The following is a 22,196-nucleotide window of genomic DNA, read 5'->3' as shown; positions in this document are numbered from 1 at the left end:
TATACAACGCAGACTATCTTGTTGTGTGCTTTAGCCCGCCCATTATATCATATCTCGACTATGATTGGTCATATGAACACTGCAGGGCTGGCTTGAAAGCTTTATTTCGAATCTTATTGGCTCACGGACACGTCGCTCAAAGCATTGACACAAAAGAACCACAGTGAAAATTGAACTCACAAGCTTGCGAGAGAGGGAGAGCAAGTTGTGTCGTGAAAAATCTGCACTGTTTGAATAAAAACAATATGATAATTTGTTTTGAAAAGTGCTTTATAAATACTGTTTTTTATCAACTGTATTATTTTATCCTTCTCTTAGCGTATTTTCTTTCACTTTATAACTAATTCTGAACACACAAGCTGGGAAAGGACATACATATATTAACCATATAAACTTTTTCCGACAACAGCTAATTGAAGGCCTCTAATATTAGGGGTGACACCTTATTTATACAGTTATATATATACACTATAATATGGGCGACTCACATGAACCCTCTACAAGTCCATATATGACTCATGATAATTTACCTACAAAAACATTTTTGACATGCTCAAATGGAGAAAAAAATGATAAGGAAAATAATTAAAATGTTATGCACACCAATTTAACAAATAAAAAGGAAATTACATAAACGAGAGGAAGTCAGTGATCCTAAAAAGCCTAACTGCGACGGGTATTATGACCTGGTGTAATATTATATTTAACCACTGCATGGTGCAATTTACTCAAATATGAGAATGCATGTCTATTACAGCAAAGCACCTTCTGGTTACAGCAATGAAGATGAACACTGCCTTGCTTATGTGATATTTCCATATATACAGTCTATGGATATTTCATGATAGGCAGTAGGTTGTCCTCCAAAATGGTCACACCCAATGATATACACGTTTGCACGGTTACAAGTAAGAAAAGTGACATTATTGTAAGCCTTTTTTAAATATGTTTTTTCATCTTTGATTAAATATGTTTTTTTATCTTTGATTTCACTTAATTGGCTTAATTGTTTAACCGTTGTAATAACTTATATTGCGGTATACTTTTGTTGTTGTCGTGTGTGTGTGTGTGTGTGTGTGTGTGTGTGTGTGTGTGTGTGTGTGTGTGTGTGTGTGTGTGTGTGTGTGTGTGTGTGTGTGTGTGTGTGTGTGTGTGTGTGTGTGTGTGCTATTCAGCTCAAATAAAACTTGGCCCTATGAAAATAAGTGAAAATGGTTATTTGTGAGATTTATTTCAGGGTATTTCTTGTTGATTTCATACATCCCTGATCTAAATTAAAAACTTACAATGATAATGTAACCTTGCTTTAATGCAACCTTGAGAATCACGAATCAGGTTTAGGAGGAAATACAAATGTAAATGAAATAAATGTACAATAAAAGTACATAAAAAATAAATGAGGTTACAAAATGTGTAGACGCCACAAAGCAACAATGGGCTACCATACACTGAATGCAGGGCCCCTGGAGTGGAAAGTTGCTAATTGAAATGCTATACCATTAACCATACAAATAATGCATTGAAGTAAAAACAAAAAGCACAATCATTTTCTTCGATAAGTCTCCTAATTGATAAAGTGTGGTTTTTATTAGTTAGTTTAATAGGCAATAAATGCTCCAGTTCGGTAGGAATGTTGTTCTTTATTACACAAATGTCAATATAAAATGTGCAGGAATAACTATTTATTCAACACCGTTTCATAACAAATGTTTTAAAGTTAAAACAAATCTTAATGTTATTTTTGCGGAAGAAATAGTACGATAGGAAATTAATTGAGTCCACTTAATTACTTATATTATTGAAATATTGCTTTCTGTTCAAGCCATTGTAAATCACTGATTTGGGCTCCAGTGCAAGTCATAAATATGCTAGGCCCTGAATTGTCATTCTTATAACTTCATTTAATTTTAAATTGTTGTTGTTGCACTAATATGTTATTCCCCTGTACCAGATCCCGTCCATTTATAACATGGATGTGAACCTGGCCGGGGATGGGCCATGGTGTTTGGATCTGGATCTCCATGCGGATGTGACATTACAGAGAAAAGCGCGACCGCCATTTTGAGATTTACCTCAGACTCAACACATCACAAACCACGGGAGGAGCGGTTTAGAAGAGAGCCACTCAGGTTAACGTTGTATGACCGGGCACATTCCTCACAAGAAACAAGAGGGTTAGCATAGAAATGCAACCAGGTGCCGTGTTTTTTTGTGCATTGTGTTAGGTTAAGGGGTGGTTTGCGTGGATTTGGTTTATGTCGGGCCGTGCGGGCAACTCTCGTCTTCGCGAACTTCCAAATCAACACTAGTATTGGAAACTGTTTTGAATGGATAGCTCTTTCCTCCGTTCTTCCCCAGACGAGGGACAATCGGAGGAGCACACGGATTGGGGATATCGCAGATAAAGTTGTTGAATGTGTGTTAATAGCAAATGAACCGTTGTTTTCATTGTTGTTGTACCTATATCACCAGTTGGCTGCCTAGTGTCAGGTAGCTTAGCAATAAACAGGGTATTTGTTCCTCACGGTGCAGGTCGTGCTGTGCGTTGTCCCCACATTTCCCGGGGTAAAGCCGGATTGATTTAGCTAATTTAACGTGCCTCCCCTCCTCGGAGCCACAGCCCATCAATCCCCGTCAACCCACAGCGACTAGCACCCACCAAAGGCGCCGAGATTGGGCGAATAGCGAGCAAATACGTCCGCGTTTCTCTACCCGCTCCCCCGCCGACCTCCCCTCCTCACTCCCCGGCGCTGACAGCGGACAAGGCCGAGGTCGCGACAGAGCAGGCCCGGCCGCCAAGGCTCGACCTGTCCACCCCACCTCCGCATCCTACCACCCCTCACCAGCAGTCCAGAACCCGGTTCCCCCCAGAGCCGACCCTAGACAAGGTCGAGGGTAACAGAGATAGCAGGGAGCCCCGCATCACCACAACAACAACAGCTGCCAACATGAACCACCACCATCACCACACGCAGCAGCAGCAGCAACAGAAAGCCGGCGAGCAGCAGCTCAGCGAACCGGAGGACATGGAGATGGAAGGTGAGTTATGGTCCATAGAAGTGTGAACGAACACTTTAAACCCTTAATGTAACTATTGCACGAGAAATGCATGAAGTTTAAATTGTGAACGCAGAGCTCAACTTTACAGTAAACACGAAGGCCCGATGCTAGCTAGCCAGCTGCATTTTTTGCTGATTGTGCGTCCGTTGCAGCATACTTGTGTGGAGCTGACCTCATTTTGCGTTATAAACTAAGGGGGCTTGTTTTTCCTCTCCGTATTCTTGCAATATTCACATGCTGGTCAATAATCCACCATTAGCTGTTCAAAAACACTGTTCAACATAACATACAAAAAAAAATCAATTTGCATCTGCGAATTGTTTTGTTCACGATCGGTCGCTGTGACAAGTTCTCTCCGATGCCGTTTGCCAAATCATCGCAGTTTAGAATCAACATGCAGTCACGGAACTCCAGGCCCGTTGATTGTTGATAACTTAACGTTTAATGTTTGTAAACACCGCAATTAAACCGGAACCATCGCTAGGTAAATTACATCTTGCTACTTTGACGTATTGTGGTTGATTTGGACAGATATCGGCACCTGCGTTTCTCATCTACGTTGTTTACTACGTGAACAGAATGTTATTTTCTATGCTAACATATTACTTAAAACATAGCCCGTTAATAACCGTTATGCGTGAAACGTTAATCCATCTTTTCTAAATGACAGTGTGTTAGCATCGTGTCTGATGGCGTTAAATGCGGGCCTGCAAACAAACGAAAGCGCATACTGTGTACATTATTATTTCAGTGTGATTCTTAAAATGCTATTTCAGTACATTTGTCTGACTTATATGTTTTGACCATAGGCGAAATACGGACATCGACGCGTATTTGTTTTATTGCTCAATGTTTTCATTAAACTGGCAAGAGGGAATGTACATTGCTAGTGAGACAGCTAATTTTAAGCTAGCCAATTAGCTCCAACCCCCATTTCTTTACTGTCATTTGCTGGCTAGCATGCTAGTTAGCTGATCGGCTAACACTCACGGAGGGGGTGTGTGGTGATCCAAAATGGTGGCTTGTATTTTGCAATGTTCGATTTGGTTGTTAGGCCTTGCATATTTGCCTCACGTAATCTAGATGTTCCTGTTGTCTCTATTGGCTGTCGAACGATATAAAAAACGCATTCTGTGTCATACCTTTTCGCTAGCATTAATTATATCTCGCTGCGGGTATTGTGAATCCAGTTAATGTCGGCTAATAACGGCCTGCAGATTAATATGAGGCTAGTGTTTGCTAGGTAGCTAAGTGGCTAACGCAGATACGTCGATCGTGATTTGCTAAATTGACTGCGTGGTATAACAAGTTTAGCCTTGCCAGTAGGGCATATGACAATCTGTATGACTTACTTTAAATTATGTGGTGGTTTTGGAGTTTGTTAAATTATATGTTGACGTTTGACAGTGTATTATGTGAAGCGGGTGGCAGTGCTGGCAAGTAACGGTAGTCGCCGCTGCGGTAAGCCAGGCCCGCGCGGGGATTTGCTGCTTCATTGTATGGACGACCAAACGGCATGGAGCTCGCCATCTTTAATGATCTGTGTTTTTGTTATACAGCTTTGTAGCCAGGGCCACCTATGTTAGCGTTTTGTAGGCACTTTAGACACACAGAACACCCGCACCATCACATTTTACAAAGTTTTCTTTTTTATTAATGTCAATTTTGGACTGAGTAGAGGCTTGAGGGAGACTTCAGCATCACTGCGTCATTTGCTCATAGTGATTTTGTGATCTGTTTGTCATTTGTAAACCACATTGTTGCTTGTTATTAGGTTACTCTGTAAATATCTTATCTTATTTAATTACAGAATTTATCAAGTACACTGTCCTATGTGCTTTTTACATTTTGAATTAGTAATTTTGATAAGTTTCTTACTAGTAGCAGGTGCACTCACCCCTTAGTTGCTGGTTCACCCCTGTTGGATTAATTCCAAGTGCACTGCAGCCTTACAAGGACAGTGAAAACAAGTTGACAAAATAAACATACCACTATTTCATGCATTGATTGTTTATACAGTTGCAGTGGGGTTAATCCATCATATTCTCTGCATATCTCAGTCATTTTATCCGTTTTGCCACTGCAATCTTACTTATATGCTGGGCTGTTGCTGCCACAAACAATCTCTGGTGATATGTTATTTAAAAAATATGTTAAATTATTGGAAAACAAAAATAACAATTTATTAATAGCACATGATTAAGATTCTAATAAATAACCTTAAAAGTCCAATTTTAATTTAGCGATATAATGGTACTTCATGATAATGTTTTAGGGGTGTTATGTAATGCATTGGCAGACATTAAGACAACAGAGAAAAACCACTTAGTGTGGTCCGATGCATCAAGTGCCAAGAAAGAGTCTTAGGATCTGCTGTGCTGTTATAACCTTGTTGTTGTAGGTTAAACACACATCTGGGGATAGTTTTCTATTTCCCCAGCCTACAGTTTGTCTTGGTGACGACTTTTATTTGCAGAATTATAATATTTAGTTGGCCCTCCCCACGTGAAATTAAAATATGTATTTGTGCTTTTTTTATTAGCCTTTACTGTTGTTGTGCTACCGCGGCATACAATGTTCAATTACTGTTATGCTTCTTGGAAATATACATTTATAAATAATAAATCACTGGGTTGAGATGCTTCTGATTTCCCCCTTGCACGTTGGTTTGAATGACTAGGCCTTAGGGGTGTTTTCATCCAATATGAAATTATTGGTCTAGCTTGTGCAGATTTTAGCGACTGATCCATTAGGATGTACTCCTCTGAAGGCGGGACAAGAAGTTGTCGTAGAGTTGACTGACAAGCCACATTAGCGGGGTGTAATCCACTTGTGGAAATTAGGTCAGTTTCCCAGGAGGACTTGGTCAGTAACGTTACCCGAAGACGCACACGACTGACACCATTGCGTCTCTCGGCTGGGAGGAAGACGAGGATCACATTAAATCCGGTGTAAGAGACGGACTGACACATCGACACATTTGGAGACATATGCCTGAGTGCTCATATCAATGCTGACTCCTGTTGCATCACTGCCATCATAACAGGATACAGGCAGATTTCACTCCCTCCTTACTCTAATCTCTCCCTTTCATCAGTGTGTTTTGATGGAAGAGGCTCCTTATTCAGCTGGGATAACTGTTGTCCTCTGTGTGCGCCTGTGTTTTTGTTTGAGCGATGACTTGCAGCCTAATCCTGCATTGTGTCCATAATTACCCAGCCTTCTGTAATGTCGCATGGTCTTTGTCACACGCGTTCTCTCTCTCTGATTCACAGACTGGGAATGAAGACTTGTCATGTTGGCTCAGTGGAGTTTTCCCAGTGAAATGTATAAAAGAGGAAAGAAGGATCACTTTCAGTGGGGATAAAGATGGGGATAGTAGTTGTAATTCAAAAGCCATTCAAAGTTGGTACAAGCTGTTTTTATCCCTTTAGATTGCAGCGCAAATGATCAGATTCCCCATCTTAAAAGGGTGCACAGACACCTTGCAAAATCCCCCCTAAATGGTTCCCATCATTTCCACAACCTGATAACACTTCATTAGCTAAAATATTTAAACATTATAAAAAGTATGTTTACTCTGATTTTTTTTCACCACATTTTCTAGAATTAAAATGGTCAGATACAGCAGGTGTTCTGTTTTAATCACAGCAGGTGTTCTGTTTTAATCACAGCAGGTGTTCTGTTTTAATCACAGCAGGTGTTCTGTTTTAATCACAGCATATACTGTGGTTTGAAATGGCTATCGCTGTGTCTTGATTTCAATGTGTAACTTGGATGAATACGAATCTGACAGAAAGCCACATCTGACTTCTTTAGGTCTTGTTGCCCAATTGTAAGAATCTTTGTCGGATGATCTTACCATTTTGACCCCTCGTTTCTGAACTGCTGAAGTTACATAGTTAGGTTCCATCTTATCTAGGCTACAACCATACAGTCTTATCATACTGTCCCTCTCTTTCACAGCTGGAGACACAGACGACCCTCCAAGAATCCCGGCCAACCCGGTGATCAATGGTAACGTTGCCATGGCAGATGGACACACAGAGGAAGACATGGAAGATGGTGAGGGTGATTTGCATTTACACTAACAAACACAATAACAAACACTTTTTAATGGGCGGCTGTGTATCAGGAGGTCGATGGTAGCAAAATACTTAACCCAAATGACTCCTTGTATGGAATCCTCTGCCTCTGTGAATGAGTGAATGCTGATTTGTATATGTTAACGCCCTTTGAGGATTTGCATAGACTGAAAAAGTGCTATATATATATATATGCAGTCCGGTTACCATTTTGCTTGTTTTAAAGCCAGTGCGGTGAGTTTAATCGTTTTAAGTAATGATCCAGGTTAAATACTATCCTTTGACTTACCCATATTCTCACATTACGTTGCATCCTTAACCAGTTACATCTGGTCATGTCGCTGGAGGAAACCCGTTCACCACCTAACCTACGCCGCCCCTTTCCCCCCCGTCTCCCTCCATCTTCCCACAGACACCAGTTGGCGGTCAGAGGCGACTTTCCGCTTCGTGGTGGAGCGCTTCAGCCGCCTGAGTGAGTCTGTGCTCAGCCCGTCCTGCTTCGTCCGGAACCTGCCGTGGAAGATCATGGTGATGCCGCGCTTCTACCCCGACCGGCCACACCAGAAGAGCGTGGGCTTCTTCCTGCAGTGCAACGCAGAGTCAGATTCCACGTAAGTGTCTTGGTCGGACCAGGGATTGTGGGGAACATGGCAAAGGCTCGCATGCACACACCTAAAACCTCTTCAGGTTCTTACATAGACACTAAATGGCACTTGTTTGAATAGCACAGACACCCTTAAAATGTTCCTGCGTTCTGTTTTTACAGGTCATGGTCGTGCCACGCTCAGGCCATGCTGAAAATCATCAACTACAAAGACGACGAGAAGTCTTTCAGCCGCAGGATCAGTCACCTGTTCTTCCACAAAGAGAATGACTGGGGCTTCTCCAACTTCATGTCCTGGAGTGTAAGTAGAAGAAAGATGAATGCATCAAAGACTAATATTAATAAACACATGTGTTTTTCACAACCTCAATCAGAACTTATAGAAGTATCTTAGCTGTGTATTAAACATATATACTTTTTTTTGGATTGAGTGTATAGAAGAAACTTTGCTATTTGTTTATTAGGACTTCTTAATTATAAATAAAGCTAAACATGCAAGTCAGTGCTTCTACTTCTACCCACTCCTATTGAGCTTAACTGTTTTTTTGGTGTTGTTTCAGGATGTGACTGATCCAGAGAGGGGCTTCGTTGATGAGGACAAAGTCACATTTGAAGTCTATGTCCAGGCAGATGCCCCACACGGAGTGGCGTACGTAGCGCTCAATTCTCGCTGTGTTGACTGTCCTACAATACTCCCAGATACCTATGTGTAGGATTATAGTAATAACATCCATTCCTCTCTGTTACAGATGGGACTCAAAGAAACACACAGGCTATGTTGGACTGAAGAACCAGGGAGCGACCTGCTACATGAACAGCCTGCTACAGACGCTCTTCTTCACCAACCAGCTACGACGGGTATGGGTTTATTATTTTCATCTGTGTGTCTCTTATATGAGCTACATATTGTATTTCATATGTTGGTTTGGTTAGCAGATAAAGATTTGTCTTGTGTAAATATGCCAACCAATGCCTTAGCTCAGTGTTTGTCTACCTTTTATCCACATTGTGACAAATATTGATCCCAGTTACCTACATATTATGTTTATTTAAATTCACAGCTTGCCTATGTATTGTATGCTTCTTTTATGTGTTGCTGCCTTTCCTGTTACTACGAGTAATTGGTTATCAATGCTCCTTTATAACATTTGATGTACCACTGTTTAGGTTCGCACGATTTGGGGAAATAATCTAATTGCGATCTTTCTGACAGATATTTGATTTTAAGCGACCCAACGGAAGTTTATATAAAATGCGGCCATAACTCCGGCTAGGAAGGTCGTATCAACGTGCTCCCATCTCTAGCACGCCCGCAGCCCGAGCTATGAGTGAAAGAACTAAACTTACATGAAACTTCCGTTGGGTTGCTTTAAAGTCAAGCTTCAGTTTAAGATTCACCCTGCAATAGATGTAAAACATGCGATGGAGTATTACTAACCTGACTCAGATGGTTTGTTTCACCAAACCATCTAGGAAAGCTCCGGTGGATGACTGACACACAAGAAGAACACAAAAAAATCGCAGGCTTTGCGATTTGATAATTGCATCATTTCCATTTAAAATCGATTAATCGTTCAGCCTTACCACTGTTACCCTTTCATTTGATTTAACCTTTAATTCAACAGTCTTTTTCCAGCTAGAGCTTTTTTTCTTCTTAATTGAACGATTCAGTTACAAACCTAAGGCTCGACGTGGATACATTATTACAAATAAATTAAAAGGCTTACATCAAACGGAAATAATACTTCAAACAATAAATGATTGCCTTAACAAAGAATGTTCAAGCAACATAAACAAAATATTGAGAAATGTTTCTGGGTGTTTTGTACATTATGTACTGAAGTGGTTTTCCAAATATTTCATGGATAAAGTGATAACTAAACAAAATCAGGTTGTTTATCAGAAAGTCCTCAAAATTCCTGCTGCTGTTGGACGAGCTCAACATTTTAAGTACATCAGGTTTTATAGAGCCAAAACATTTCAAGTGCTACTCAACTGTTTTTAGATAAGCCAGTCCTTTGTTAGTATATAAGTGCTCTGTTAATAGTTCTATCGCTCGAAGTGGAGTCGAAAGAGATGAGTTTTCAGTTTGCGCGGAAGGTGTGTAAACTATCTGCTGTCCTGATTTCAATGGGGAGCTCATTCCACCATCTTGGAGCCAGGACAGCAAACCCACGTGTTTTTGCTGATGGGAACTTGGGTCCCCCCCGCAGTGCAGGTGCAGCGAGCTGTTTGGCTGATGCGGAGTGCACGTGCTGGGGTGTACGGTTTAACCATGTCACTATCGGCTTCAGGCAGGATTTGATAGGCCAGGATTTTTTTTCTTTTCAACCTCCATCTTAGAGTATTGATGTATGAAATGGTCCTGACTCTCTCCCCCAGGCGGTGTACATGATGCCCACAGAGGGAGATGACTCATCCAAGAGCGTTCCCCTGGCTCTGCAGAGGGTTTTCTACGAGCTGCAACACAGCGACAAACCCGTCGGCACCAAGAAACTCACCAAGTCCTTCGGGTAGTGTAACCTTTCTTTACAGAAGTCTGGCTGTTCTTTGCATGGTGCTGACATTTTGTATTTCCGTAGGCCAAACTGGATGTTGGCATCACAAGGACTCCCTCACCCAAAGCCAATGGGATTTTTTCATTTAATGTTGAAATATTGCAGACGATAAGATCTGTGGAAAACACATGTTTATGATACTTAAAGGCAGGATAATCTCCAGATGGAAACAACACAATGTTTGAAGTGTAAATGCAATCGCCTGGAAGTAAAAGGCAAATATTAGGCTATAAACAAACAACGTCATGGTTGCAGACTTCACTTCTCCACCGCTAAGCTAAAGGTGGCTAATGTTGCACGTGATGGAGTTTTGTAGTCTCATTTAATTGATTGTTAGCAACTGTCATTGACTGAGATGAGGGAACCCGGAAGTGCTCAAATACTAACTAATTAGCTTGTTGAGGACTCATTCCGGCACTACAGAGGCTTGAGGGCCTAATCCTACGTATTTTATCTAACGGACATTTTCTTTTTCCTCTCTGAAGATGGGAGACACTAGATAGCTTCATGCAGCATGATGTTCAGGAGCTGTGCAGAGTGGTGAGTTCTTGCATACTCTCTTGAAGAATGTGGTTCAGTACATGTAGGCATGCTGATTTATTCCTGACTCACTGTGTGTGTGTTTCAGCTCCTGGACAATGTGGAGAACAAAATGAAAGGCACTTGTGTTGAGGGAACAATCCCTAAGCTCTTCAGAGGAAAGATGGTGGTATGTTCTCTGTCTTTTTCTCTTATCAGACGATACCATTTTAAAAAGACAAATCTTTTTAGTGAGCGTTATGTGGTTTGTATTGTTGAATTAAGAGAACACAGTACGACGATGCCATTGTAGGTCAGACTCAAACCTGTCAATTCAATACTTTAAACTTGGAAATTCTTACCATTCTCTACTTTAAGTGGTTCTAAGATGCCATAGTAGAAATGTAGCTCAACATGTATGATGTATACACTTATTTAGATTTATTTTTGAAGAAAAGTAGTTTAGCTTTGCATAGGATGTGTCCTGTAACAAGGCCAGTTTACGAGTAGAATTAGGTAAAGGGCTTTTCTTTGTATCATACAATCTGACTCGGTGTGTGTGTTCCTCTCTAGTCATATATCCAGTGTAAGCATGTGGACTACCGGTCAGAGCGGATAGAGGACTACTATGACATCCAGCTCAGCATTAAAGGAAAGAAGAACAGTAAGTATCAACACAACTTCATGGCTTTTCTAAAACATTGGAAAAGCCGTGCTGCACCCGATCCACCTGACTTGTGGTTTTCTAATATGTTCATTTTCTTGATCTCATCTTTGCGTTGTTCTTATTTCCAGTCTTCGAGTCATTCAAAGATTATGTTGCAACTGAACAGTTAGATGGAGACAACAAATACGACGCAGGAGAGCATGGCCTGCAGGTGAGTCTTCACTTTGACGGGATCAGAACAATTATGTAGGGATGGGTATCGTTAAGGTTATCGATCCGGTCTGTTATCGGTTCTTTTGGAGGAAGGTCAACTTAACTAAACAAATTGTGAACAAAACTAACATTGCTTTTTATTTAAATGAAATACATAATATTTCACATCAAAAGAAACAACGATGTTTTAACAAATCGTATAAAATAATGTGATGACAGAACTGTAACAGAATAGCTGAAACTTTAACAAAATAAGTAACTCAGTTTAATCATTAACTCATGTTTGTTTAATGTAGTTAGCTCCGTGTGTTGCTGCTAGCATACATAACACCTGACGTGGAAACGTTACTCGTGGATGGGGGGGATACAGAGCTGCTAGAAAGACAGTGGAACCCGGTGCATTCCAAATTTGACAAATTGCTCGTGTTACCGCTCTTACATGCTAAACTCTTATGGACTATTGCACTTTTGGTAACGAGCATTGTCCACATCGAGACGGGTAAAGTTAAACACACCTCGGAGCGCTTTCTCTCCGCCGTCTCCTCCGTGTGTGTTGCTGCAGGTAGCAGCTGCGTGTGTGTAACTGCCCCGCCCCCTCGCACACAGTCTGGGGAGAGATCTCTCGTCTGGATTGGAAAGATCGAAAATACAAAAAATCACCATAGACGCATTTTGCAGTCTTTTTGCATATTAGAAACGGAGTTGGCGACACTAAATGATGCAATACAATGTTTGTGTAGCATAAGATATGACATATATATTTTAGATGTCTCCAGTACCGATAAAAAGACCGATAACGTCGGAGCTTAGCGGTACCACGGTCTTTAATAATTCAGCCCCGGGGCTCGGTACCCACCCCTACATTTATGTGTCAAGTTTATGATATTCATTTGATTTATTCTTACCATGTCGGAATTCAAGCTCATTTAAAACCCAAATCTTTGTCAAAGTTTTCGTTATTTGATAAAGCAGGATCCTGATGATTTTTACAAGGCCAATATAAATGTAAGGTCTTGGTTCAAATAAGTGACTTCAAACGTAAAGGGTTAGAGAATGTCAATGTAAGGTACTGACCTGTTTTTTTCTTTTTGGTACTCCAGGAAGCAGAGAAGGGAGTGAAGTTCCTCACCTTCCCTCCGATCCTCCATCTGCAGCTGATGAGGTTCATGTATGACCCACAGACAGACCAAAACATCAAGATTAACGACAGGTAGGAGAAACGCAACGCCGTTATTACACTTTCTCTTATGCTTTTTTATACATTACCTTACAGACGCATACACTGCCTCGATCAGGCCTCTCCCTGTCGCATAATGCGTCGGCGGCGGGTCGTTAGACATAAGTTTAGAGACACTTTATAATAACACGGGTTAAAGGGGAAGTCTATTTCCAGAAATGGCACTTGAGCCCCCACTCTCTTAACAACATTCTCTGACCTCCTGCCCTAAAACAAGTGAGAATGAGTCATTGAGAGGTTTTCCTGCAGGCCGTATCATTTTCTGTAAAGCTTTGTGGGAGCTAATGGTGTTTTAATAATCCGTCGCGACGATGTGACACTTTCAGCACACACTCACACACACATCCAGCCATCCAGAATAGCTAATTTTCCTCAAGCGTCTCGACGAGCTCTGAGTCATCCTTGTGAAGCTGCCATCAGCACCTGGGCCCGAGGGCTATGTATATGTACAGACACACACACATTCATTCATTTCTTTCCTATATTCTCCTGCCTATCCCTTCCTTTCTTCTTCAATATCTCCCTCCCTGCCTGTTTCATCTTCTCACATTTCCCCTCTCCTCTTTGCTTCTCCTTTCTCATCTAAACTCTTAGATTTGAGTTTCCTGAGCAGTTACCGCTGGATGAGTTCCTCCAGAAGACCGACTCAAAGGACCCGGCCAACTACATCCTGCACGCCGTGCTGGTGCACAGCGGCGACAACCACGGCGGTCACTACGTCGTCTACCTTAACCCGAAAGGAGACGGCAAAGTCAGTGTCAAGGAACCAATAGTAAGTTTTATACACCAAAAATGATGTGGGCAGGGTGTGGCTTCCTGCACTTAAAATACCATTGTTATCACAACTTCACGCTTTACTCTGGGGCTGACTTTCAACCACAAATAATTAGCCTAAATATATATTTGTTGTACTTCCGAGTAGGGCTGTAGCAATACACTAATCTCACGATACGATACACGATATTCAGCCAACGATACGATATATATCACGATATTCAGCCAACGATACGATTCGATACGATTCGATATAATTCGATACACTTATATCATTTTCTGAAAGATTTTAAAGGGACAGTGTGATTTTGGTGACATCTTGTGAGTGACTTGACTTGGATTGAATTAATTGAACTGAAAACTGAAAGCATCAAATATACAATATATGGCTCTGACAGAGAGTCTACAGCTTGCAAGTGCTGGACAAAATGAATCAAAAGATGTGGTGAGAAAATTAGTTTCATTTATTGAAACAGTGCAAACTGTAGCTTACAAGCCTTTGAAACGTAAGTACATAAAGGGCAGTATCACAATGGAGAATTAAAAGGTGCAGCAGGTGGTGGAACACGGGGGATTTGAATGGGACTTGTTAGAAATTAAAATCAATGTTTTGATGGCATAAAGTACCTTAAACATACCGTCAGTTTAAATGCTGTTTTATACTGAAAAACCAGAAGTTCTTGTGCACAACCAGTTGTTAAGCTTTTATTCTGAAAATCCTTCATCTCCGGTTAGCATTTAGCATGTGGCTAATATACCATTTACTATAGAGGTGAATTTAGTAGCGATATGACACGGAGTGTTGCACACCGAAACCTACTGATTCCAACACTACAACTATAGACGTGGAGATATTATTATTGCTGAATATTAAATGAAGGTACAGTTTATTTGAATACGTTTGTTTACAGACGTGGGTAGTAGTATGAGACAACATCCGGAACTACCGTAAATGAAACCAGCCGTGAAGTATTTCCTGTGTTTTTGGAGTATTGATTACAGCGTTTAAAATGTATTAAATGAAAAGTCATGAAAGAGATAAGGAGGAGAACAGGCGTGTTTAGTTATATATTTAATGTACAATGTCTGAGTCCTCTGTTATGCTCAACAACGAACATTGGAGACGTGGAGGGCCGGCCCCCAGCAGCGCCAACCGGCCCACAGTGAGGAGCCAGCAGAGGATATTTAACAGCTGGAAAGGTGGAGCTCGCTCTCTTCCCTTCACTCACGAGAGCCAGAACACAGCTGTTCTTCTGACTGAACCATCTTCTGCTTGTAACATTACCGCGCTTTTGATTCATTAAAGTATACATTTGAACCTTCTCAGAGACTCAATCAGTCTCCTTTTTAAAGCTTCTCTCCGCGAGAATAACGAACACAGTTATCAGACTTAAGGTATCGATACCCGCGGCTGAAATATCGATACTTTCTCGGAAAACTAAATATCGATATATATCGCAGTATCGATTAAATTGCACAGCCCTACTTCCGAGTTAGTATGTAGACCTTTAAAATATGGATAAGAAATAAACCGCAAACGTTAAATAGAAATGTAACATTTGTCAACATTTGAGCAAACCTTTTTTCTCTCTCAGTGGTGTAAGTTTGATGACGACGTGGTGTCGCGGTGCACCAAGGAGGAGGCCATAGAGCACAACTACGGTGGACACGATGACGACCTCTCGGTGCGCCACTGCACCAACGCTTACATGTTGGTGTACATCCGCGAGTCCAAGCTCAGTAAGTCACATACTCCTTCTGCATGTCATGCTAATGTATAACAAAAACTGCTGTGAAATGACTCGCTCATAATCATTCTCCTCATCAGGGCTGCCCAATTTACCACAATTGTATCTTTATATAAGCGTTTGCTATGGGCACATGTGTCAAAATACATTCTGAGTTATACGGGCCCTATTATGCTGATGTTCAGGATTCCTAACTTTATTTAGTGTCTCTACTGTGACATGTTTTAATGTTCAACGAGCTCTTCATTTCTCTCATGCTGCCTGTGCTGCAGAACCTCTTTTCACCCTCTGTCTGAAACCAGAGCCCAGTCTGCTCTGATTGGTTAGCTGGCCGGCTCTGTTGAGATCAATGGTGCTGCCCTCGCCCACACTACGTATATTTAACCGCTTTGTCATTTGATAACTGAGTTCTTCACAGTAGCAGCCTTAGGTTTCTCTCTCAGTGACTATAGTTAACATGTTACCGTACTGCAGTCTGTCTGCTCTATGATTCTTACCTGCGTCTCTCCTCTTATCCCAGGCGAGGTTCTCCTCCCGATGACCGACGTGGACATCCCCCAGCAGCTGGTGGAGCGTCTGCAGGAGGAGAAGAGGGTGGAGGCGCAGAAGAGGAAGGAGCGCCAAGAGGCTCACCTCTACATGCAGGTCCAGGTAGGAAACCAGAGCCGCTTCTATGTCATTTGCAGACTTGTCGTGCGGGCAGCGAAGTGTAAGTGTTTAGAGAATACCCCTGCGGGTTTGGCTTTTAACAGTTTCAGACTGAACGGAGCGTGGAAGCTTTCCTCACATCATTGTTACCGCAGTGCTGTAAATCTGCCGGTGCCAGACCAGCAGATTGGGCCCTTGCAGGCGCTGCTCTAACACACTGGGATGTGCTGCGCATTACATTACGTCTGCAAGAGTGCACATCTGCTACAGGGGGTCCGCGGGGTCTTAAAAAGTATTAAAAGTTGATGAATCAATTTAGCAAAAATGAAGGCTATTAAAAAGTATTAAACGGAATTTTCCAAGGTGTTACATTTTGTAGCTTGTTTTCAATAAGTCTATAAAGTGTCCAAAGAGGTTTGTTCTACAGTCTGCCTGAATGTCATCATGGCGTAGGTGTGTCGTGTGATTCTGTGTTAAAGGTATTTGATTTGACTTCAGGCTTCCTGCATATACCCTGTGCTAATAAACCTTATGCCGTTTATAAAGAACACATTTTAAAGACATCTATACTTTAAATCAATTGCATCACACTGGTCTGTCTTTCTGTACTGATGTAACCTGTCGCTATCTTGTTCCTTTGTAACATGTTTTTAATATATAATATAATGTTTACAGTCATAGATAATACAATATTCTCTGTAAGCCTTCTGTAGCTAACAGTAAAATCACAAATCGAACGTACATATTTGGGGATAATACAGATGCAGGCCTCACTGACCGTCGAACATGCTATAACATATAGAAAGAACATAAACAGGGACAGGGTTATGGGGTGTACCTGCAACTTATTCAAACAAGGGGGGCATAGAAATAAAAAATACTAATAATAATATATAAAAGTCCCTTCTAGACAAATGATGGTCGTATTGGTGTAACATATATTATCCATATTTCCCATCTTGACAAAAAGATTCCCTACAGTATATAATACTTTTTTTTAACAGTATTTTTAGGGTGGCTTTGCGTATTGACAGCTTCCCTGTTAGATAAACATATATATTTTAAAAAACATTTATGCGTCCAAGATCTCTTTTATGTATTGTCAGATATTTTTCTGAAAAGATTCCTCAAGGCTGAATCTGATGAGTGCGCTGCTTTAACTGTCAGACTTGGTCTATTGTGATTGTGCATTAGGACTCCATCACTACAGCTTCACGGTCTGTAAAGAAACGACAACAAGGACCGGTTTTTTATATTTTATGATGCATTAAAAAGCTCCTAAAAACGGCCCCTTTCTGTACTTTCAGTGGACGGTTGTTTTCTACGACTTAGAAGATGTGGAAGTCACATTGTAGTCTAGATATTAAAAAGCAGTGATTGAAGGAAACTGCTTGTTAAAGATAAGCTTCATCCTGTTCAAAGATGTCAGCTGCTGTGCCTTTCATTATTTGTCCAAGTATTATGTCAGGACAAAAACATTATTTTTCTTTATCAGTTTCTGCTGGAGGCAATAGGAAGAGACTCAGTTCCTCATTTTTTGTAACAGACCTCAGCTAATTTTCAAACTTGTCACAGGATAAATTAGCCGCCTATTCGATACATTTTCCTAACGAGACGTTGGTTCTGTCCGTCAATCACTAATGTTGTTTTTTCTTCCTGTGCACAGATAGTAACAGAGGACCAGTTCTGCGGTCATCAGGGCAACGACATGTACGACGAGGAGAAGGTGAAGTACACGGTCTTCAAAGTCCTGAAGAGCTCCACACTGCAGGAGTTTGTCCAGACCCTCTCCCAGACCATGGTGAGAGACTCAAAGATATACTGGTGTTGTGCGTCTTTGTCATCTTGATGTTGCCACTTTATACGTGCAAGTAATATTAAACTCAACGACACGTTTGCCTCAGGGTTTCCCACAGGACCAGATGAGGCTGTGGCCCATGCAGGCGCGTAGCAACGGGACCAAGCGACCCGCCATGCTCGACTACGAGGCCGACTGCAGCAAGTCGGTAAGTGTTGGGAAGACCGGTTTGTGGGTGTAACCTGTACAGGTATTTGTTATACTCGTTGGACATCTTGGAATTCTCCTGCTGTTCAATCTACCACTGAAGCTTACGACGATCATTTATTTGCATCCAGTACAAAGATGGTTTGAAGTAGATATGCTGCTGGAGATGTGTGGCGCAGTGGGTTGGTGTTCGGATCACAGGTTCAAACCCCACTGCAGTCAGCATGTCGTTGTGTCTAACATGTAATGTAAAATGCACCTTTGCGATTTTATTGGGTCAATGTTATCATTATTTGTTTTGCTATTAAACGAGTTAAATATTCTCCAAAACGTCACCATGTTACAGGATGTTTCTGATGTCACTGTGCATACGTCATTAAATCATCCTTGGTCAATTATTAATTGCATTTCTAACTGACATCCAGTGACCTTTGATTGGTGCATCTTTAGTTTCACAATGTTTAGCTTAACTCAATGGAAGCAGGATCTATGTAAATGCGAGGGGGCGACATCTCAATCATGCTACTCAAAGAACCAGGCTTATGAAACTCCAGTGTATTGTGAAATGAGCATTTGTGCATACAAGACTGTACGAAAACATACAATACTGTGTTCCACTCTTTAATGTCTTTTTTCAATGTTTCGATTCAGATGATCGACTTGAGCGACAACGAGAATCCCTGGACAATATTCCTGGAGACGGTGGATCCAGAGATGGCAGCCAGTGGGGCCACATTACCCAAGTTCGACAAAGACCGTGAGTCCCACACGTCCCTGACACATTGATGCTCAGTAGAATTGAGTTTTAACTGTTTCTAACCGACTTGAGTCTGAGGTTCTGAACTTCTTTTTGCGTGTATAGTTTTCAATTTGAAAAACTCATTAAACTCTTTGACATGTTTCCCACCTTTTGTTGTAACGATGTCCTTGCCTCTTTTCCTTTTAGATGATGTCATGTTGTTCTTGAAGATGTACGACCCCAAAACCAGAAGCTTAAATTATTGTGGACATATCTACACACCTATATCCTGCAAAATAAGTAAGTGGTCCAAGTCTATTTTAAGCTTAACTCACTGTCGTAATTTAGGTAAAAATGGCTTCAACTTATTTATTAAATCATATTTGTGTGTCTTTTCTTCCAGGAGACCTTCTACCAGTCATGTGTGAGAGAGCCGGCTTTCAGCAGGAAACTAGCCTTATCCTCTATGAGGTGATATATTTATTCAGTGGCACATTTCTCCATCTTTCTCTCACTTGTTCGCTCTTGTATTGTAACACAAACTGTCTCACACACTCTGCTGTTCACACTGTCAAATACAGCATCTCCTTTTCCCACTAAACTGTTTTGTTTGCGTTTACACATCCACACACCCTTAGACCGTAGAGTTTAACTAAGTTTCCCATGATGCCTTGTGTCTCGCAGGAAGTAAAGCCCAACCTAACAGAGCGGATACAGGACTACGATGTCTCTCTGGACAAGGCGCTGGATGAGCTCATGGACGGAGACATCATCGTCTTCCAGAAGTAAGACTTTATTTGATGTGTGTTTTACATTTGTGGTGTAAAGTGTGAGCTAATTCGATCACAATATATTTTGACAGCTTCACAACGGAGTTATTTTGCTATTTTTAAAACGTTGCAACAGGGTAAACGTGTAGACTTTAAACGTATGGAGTTGTTAACCGCTAGAAGTGCTAACTGACAGCTGCTAGCGTCAGAATGCATGAGGAAGGGTATGCCGTCATCATGCTTTCTGAGACAAGTAACAATGACTGTAAAAAGAGCTTGCGTTTCATCCCTTTACCCTGAACTTCTATGATTTCATTATAGTACTGTTTGTTATGCTACCAGTGAGACAGAGGAACTATTTCTCTGGTATTTGTAATAAAATGCATAGAGAAAACGGAGACGTAGCAGAATCAGAAATCCTTTATTTGTCCCACAGCGGGGACATTTCCAGTGTTCAGCAAAGGGACAGTGCAGATACAAAGGCAGACATAAAGTAAGTAGACTAACATATTAAATGACGAGGCAATCACATGATGATAAAAAAAAGTACACATCCATGGTTAAAAAATAAATAAAAGTAAAATATTTCTCAAGAGAAAAGTGTTTATATTGCTCACGTGTTTAAATGGAGGAAGTACTTGTTTAGAAATGTTGTCAGGACTGTCGACTCTAGTCTGTTTGTCTTGGTCCTGCTATTGTTTTATACCTTTTTTTAATTTTCTCTCAGCCCGTCACATTATTTGACTTTGGTCCAACCCTCTCCTGTAAACCTGGCATGTTCTACATCTCCAATCAATAAATCCTCCTACTTTCATCTTGCAGGGACGACCCAGAGAGCGACAGCAGCGAGCTGCCGACGGCCAAGGACTACTTCCGGGATCTCTACCACCGGGTGGACGTCATCTTCTGTGACAAGACCATCCACAACGACCCGGGCTTTGTCGTCACGCTGTCCAACCGCATGAACTACTTTCAGGTAAGAGCTTTATGAGTTAATGTTTGACGTGAAAAGGTAGTGATTTCACTGTTTATCAGCTTAATGTTGATTTAAAAAAGACCGTAACAAACACGTGTCATAAGAGTTGATACATTTTTTTGTTGTGTAAAGAATTGAATCCATCTTCGTTACTCGTTCACTGAAGTAATGGAGTAATACAACCCAATATTTATCTGACGAGTCAAAAGCCCTGTTGTTTATTTTAGTAATTTGCTGCCGTATGAATATGTACAAAGGCTATAGAGGCGAAGTCCCGCCCATCTACTTCCAACCCATGGGACCTTATTTCAGAAAGATTATGCATTGAAGTCGATGGGGAGAGAAAATGTATCTTTCGATCCCATTTGAATTGTGCCACGAATTACACACATGATGTTTGTCAATCTTAACAAATCTTTCCCACGTCAAAAAAGTCAGTTTGTCGTAAAACTGTTGAAATATAAGACTATGAAAAATACGCAACTAGAAAGACTACAAATCCCGGTCCCACATCATGTGTAATTCGTGGCACAATTCAAACGGGATCAAAAGATAATCTTTCTCTCCATTGACTTCAATACATACTTTTTCCGAAATAAGGTTCCATGGAGTTCCCCCGGAAAGGGAGGGACTTCGCCTCTGTATATTTCGTGCCCTGAATGCTTTAAACATGCCACGTCTCAGCTTATCTTTAATGGGTTCTTTCTCCGTCTGTTGGTGAGTTCTGACAGGCTGAGCTGATTTCCACTTGTAATGTTTTTGGTTTTTGTCAGGTGGCCAAGACAGTAGCACAGAGGCTGAACACAGATCCCATGCTGCTGCAGTTCTTCAAGTCACAGGGGTAGGAGGCTTGTCTCATCCACGTTTTGCAGATTTTACTTACTTACTTTTACTTAAGTAACATCATTAATGCAGGACTTTAACTTGTATATATTATTTTAGCTTGGTTTAAATATTTGACTCAAGTTAAGGGTCTGAATGCTTTTTCCAACATGGTCTTCCTTAATCTCTATTTCCTGATTACTTATACTTTTTTTTAAGTCTTAATTAAAAATGTTCAGGGATTAGAGTTGCATGATATATTCCTTATTTACACCACTAACTATAAAATGTTCTAAATAGATTTTATAAGTAGCAGCAAATATACATAATTGAAAACCCTGATCACTATTGTTGACCTTTTTAAACACAATACTGTTCAGTCATTCCTACCATTTGTTGATTTGGGGGGGAATGAAAATACAGCATGCGTTTATGGAGTTTTTAGTACACTACTTCCCCATTGACCAATAATGCTTATGGCGTAAAATGTGGGCTAATTATCGCTATTTCCAAAGCATTAACTTACTTTAAATGTGGCTCTACGGTTAATAGGAATGTGCTGTTGTTTCATGCTACAATATCCCAATAAATATCATATATTAGACGTTCCTGAAATACTAATATTGGTGCATTATGCGACATAACTCCATACCACAACGCTTATCGTGTGACGTTTGAGTGCTCTTGTATATACTGTTGTCCTTCTCACAGCTTGTGTGATGTTTGCCTTTGATTTGACTACTTGCAGCTGTCAGTAGAAATGTTGCGTAA

The 22,196-nt window shown here is 40.9% G+C and overlaps 1 protein-coding gene across 5 annotated transcripts in view; it reads left to right on the top strand.

Annotated features, from left to right (window-relative positions):
• Positions 1-2,039: 2,039 nt before the first annotated feature.
• The window catches only part of usp7 (ubiquitin specific peptidase 7 (herpes virus-associated)), a 29,432-nt gene continuing 9,275 nt past the window's right edge, over positions 2,040-22,196 (top strand). For 2 of the 5 annotated variants that reach the window (XM_034200617.1, XM_034200618.1), the window contains exons 1-24: positions 2,041-3,039; positions 7,027-7,125; positions 7,558-7,756; positions 7,912-8,050; positions 8,310-8,398; positions 8,499-8,607; positions 10,132-10,262; positions 10,793-10,847; positions 10,936-11,016; positions 11,400-11,490; positions 11,622-11,704; positions 12,807-12,916; positions 13,538-13,715; positions 15,313-15,457; positions 15,986-16,116; positions 17,780-17,914; positions 18,018-18,119; positions 18,770-18,875; positions 19,065-19,157; positions 19,261-19,328; positions 19,542-19,642; positions 20,064-20,120; positions 20,450-20,603; positions 21,377-21,444. In XM_034200617.1, coding sequence (XP_034056508.1) covers positions 2,949-3,039; positions 7,027-7,125; positions 7,558-7,756; positions 7,912-8,050; positions 8,310-8,398; positions 8,499-8,607; positions 10,132-10,262; positions 10,793-10,847; positions 10,936-11,016; positions 11,400-11,490; positions 11,622-11,704; positions 12,807-12,916; positions 13,538-13,715; positions 15,313-15,457; positions 15,986-16,116; positions 17,780-17,914; positions 18,018-18,119; positions 18,770-18,875; positions 19,065-19,157; positions 19,261-19,328; positions 19,542-19,642; positions 20,064-20,120; positions 20,450-20,603; positions 21,377-21,444 — 2,615 coding nt within the window. In that variant the 5' untranslated portion in view covers positions 2,041-2,948. Of the gene's footprint in view, positions 3,040-3,380; positions 3,545-7,026; positions 7,126-7,557; positions 7,757-7,911; positions 8,051-8,309; positions 8,399-8,498; positions 8,608-10,131; positions 10,263-10,792; positions 10,848-10,935; positions 11,017-11,399; positions 11,491-11,621; positions 11,705-12,806; positions 12,917-13,537; positions 13,716-15,312; positions 15,458-15,985; positions 16,117-17,779; positions 17,915-18,017; positions 18,120-18,769; positions 18,876-19,064; positions 19,158-19,260; positions 19,329-19,541; positions 19,643-20,063; positions 20,121-20,449; positions 20,604-21,376; positions 21,445-22,196 lie in introns of those variants that run through there. The other 3 variants (XM_034200619.1, XM_034200621.1, XM_034200622.1) reach the window with 3 other exon arrangements.

The sequence above is a fragment of the Gymnodraco acuticeps genome, unplaced genomic scaffold (assembly GCF_902827175.1).
Source record: "Gymnodraco acuticeps unplaced genomic scaffold, fGymAcu1.1, whole genome shotgun sequence".
NCBI classification, from domain to species: domain Eukaryota; kingdom Metazoa; phylum Chordata; class Actinopteri; order Perciformes; family Bathydraconidae; genus Gymnodraco; species Gymnodraco acuticeps.
The sequence above is the reverse complement of the archived record's forward strand: the minus strand, read 5'-3'. Positions and strand labels throughout refer to the sequence as shown.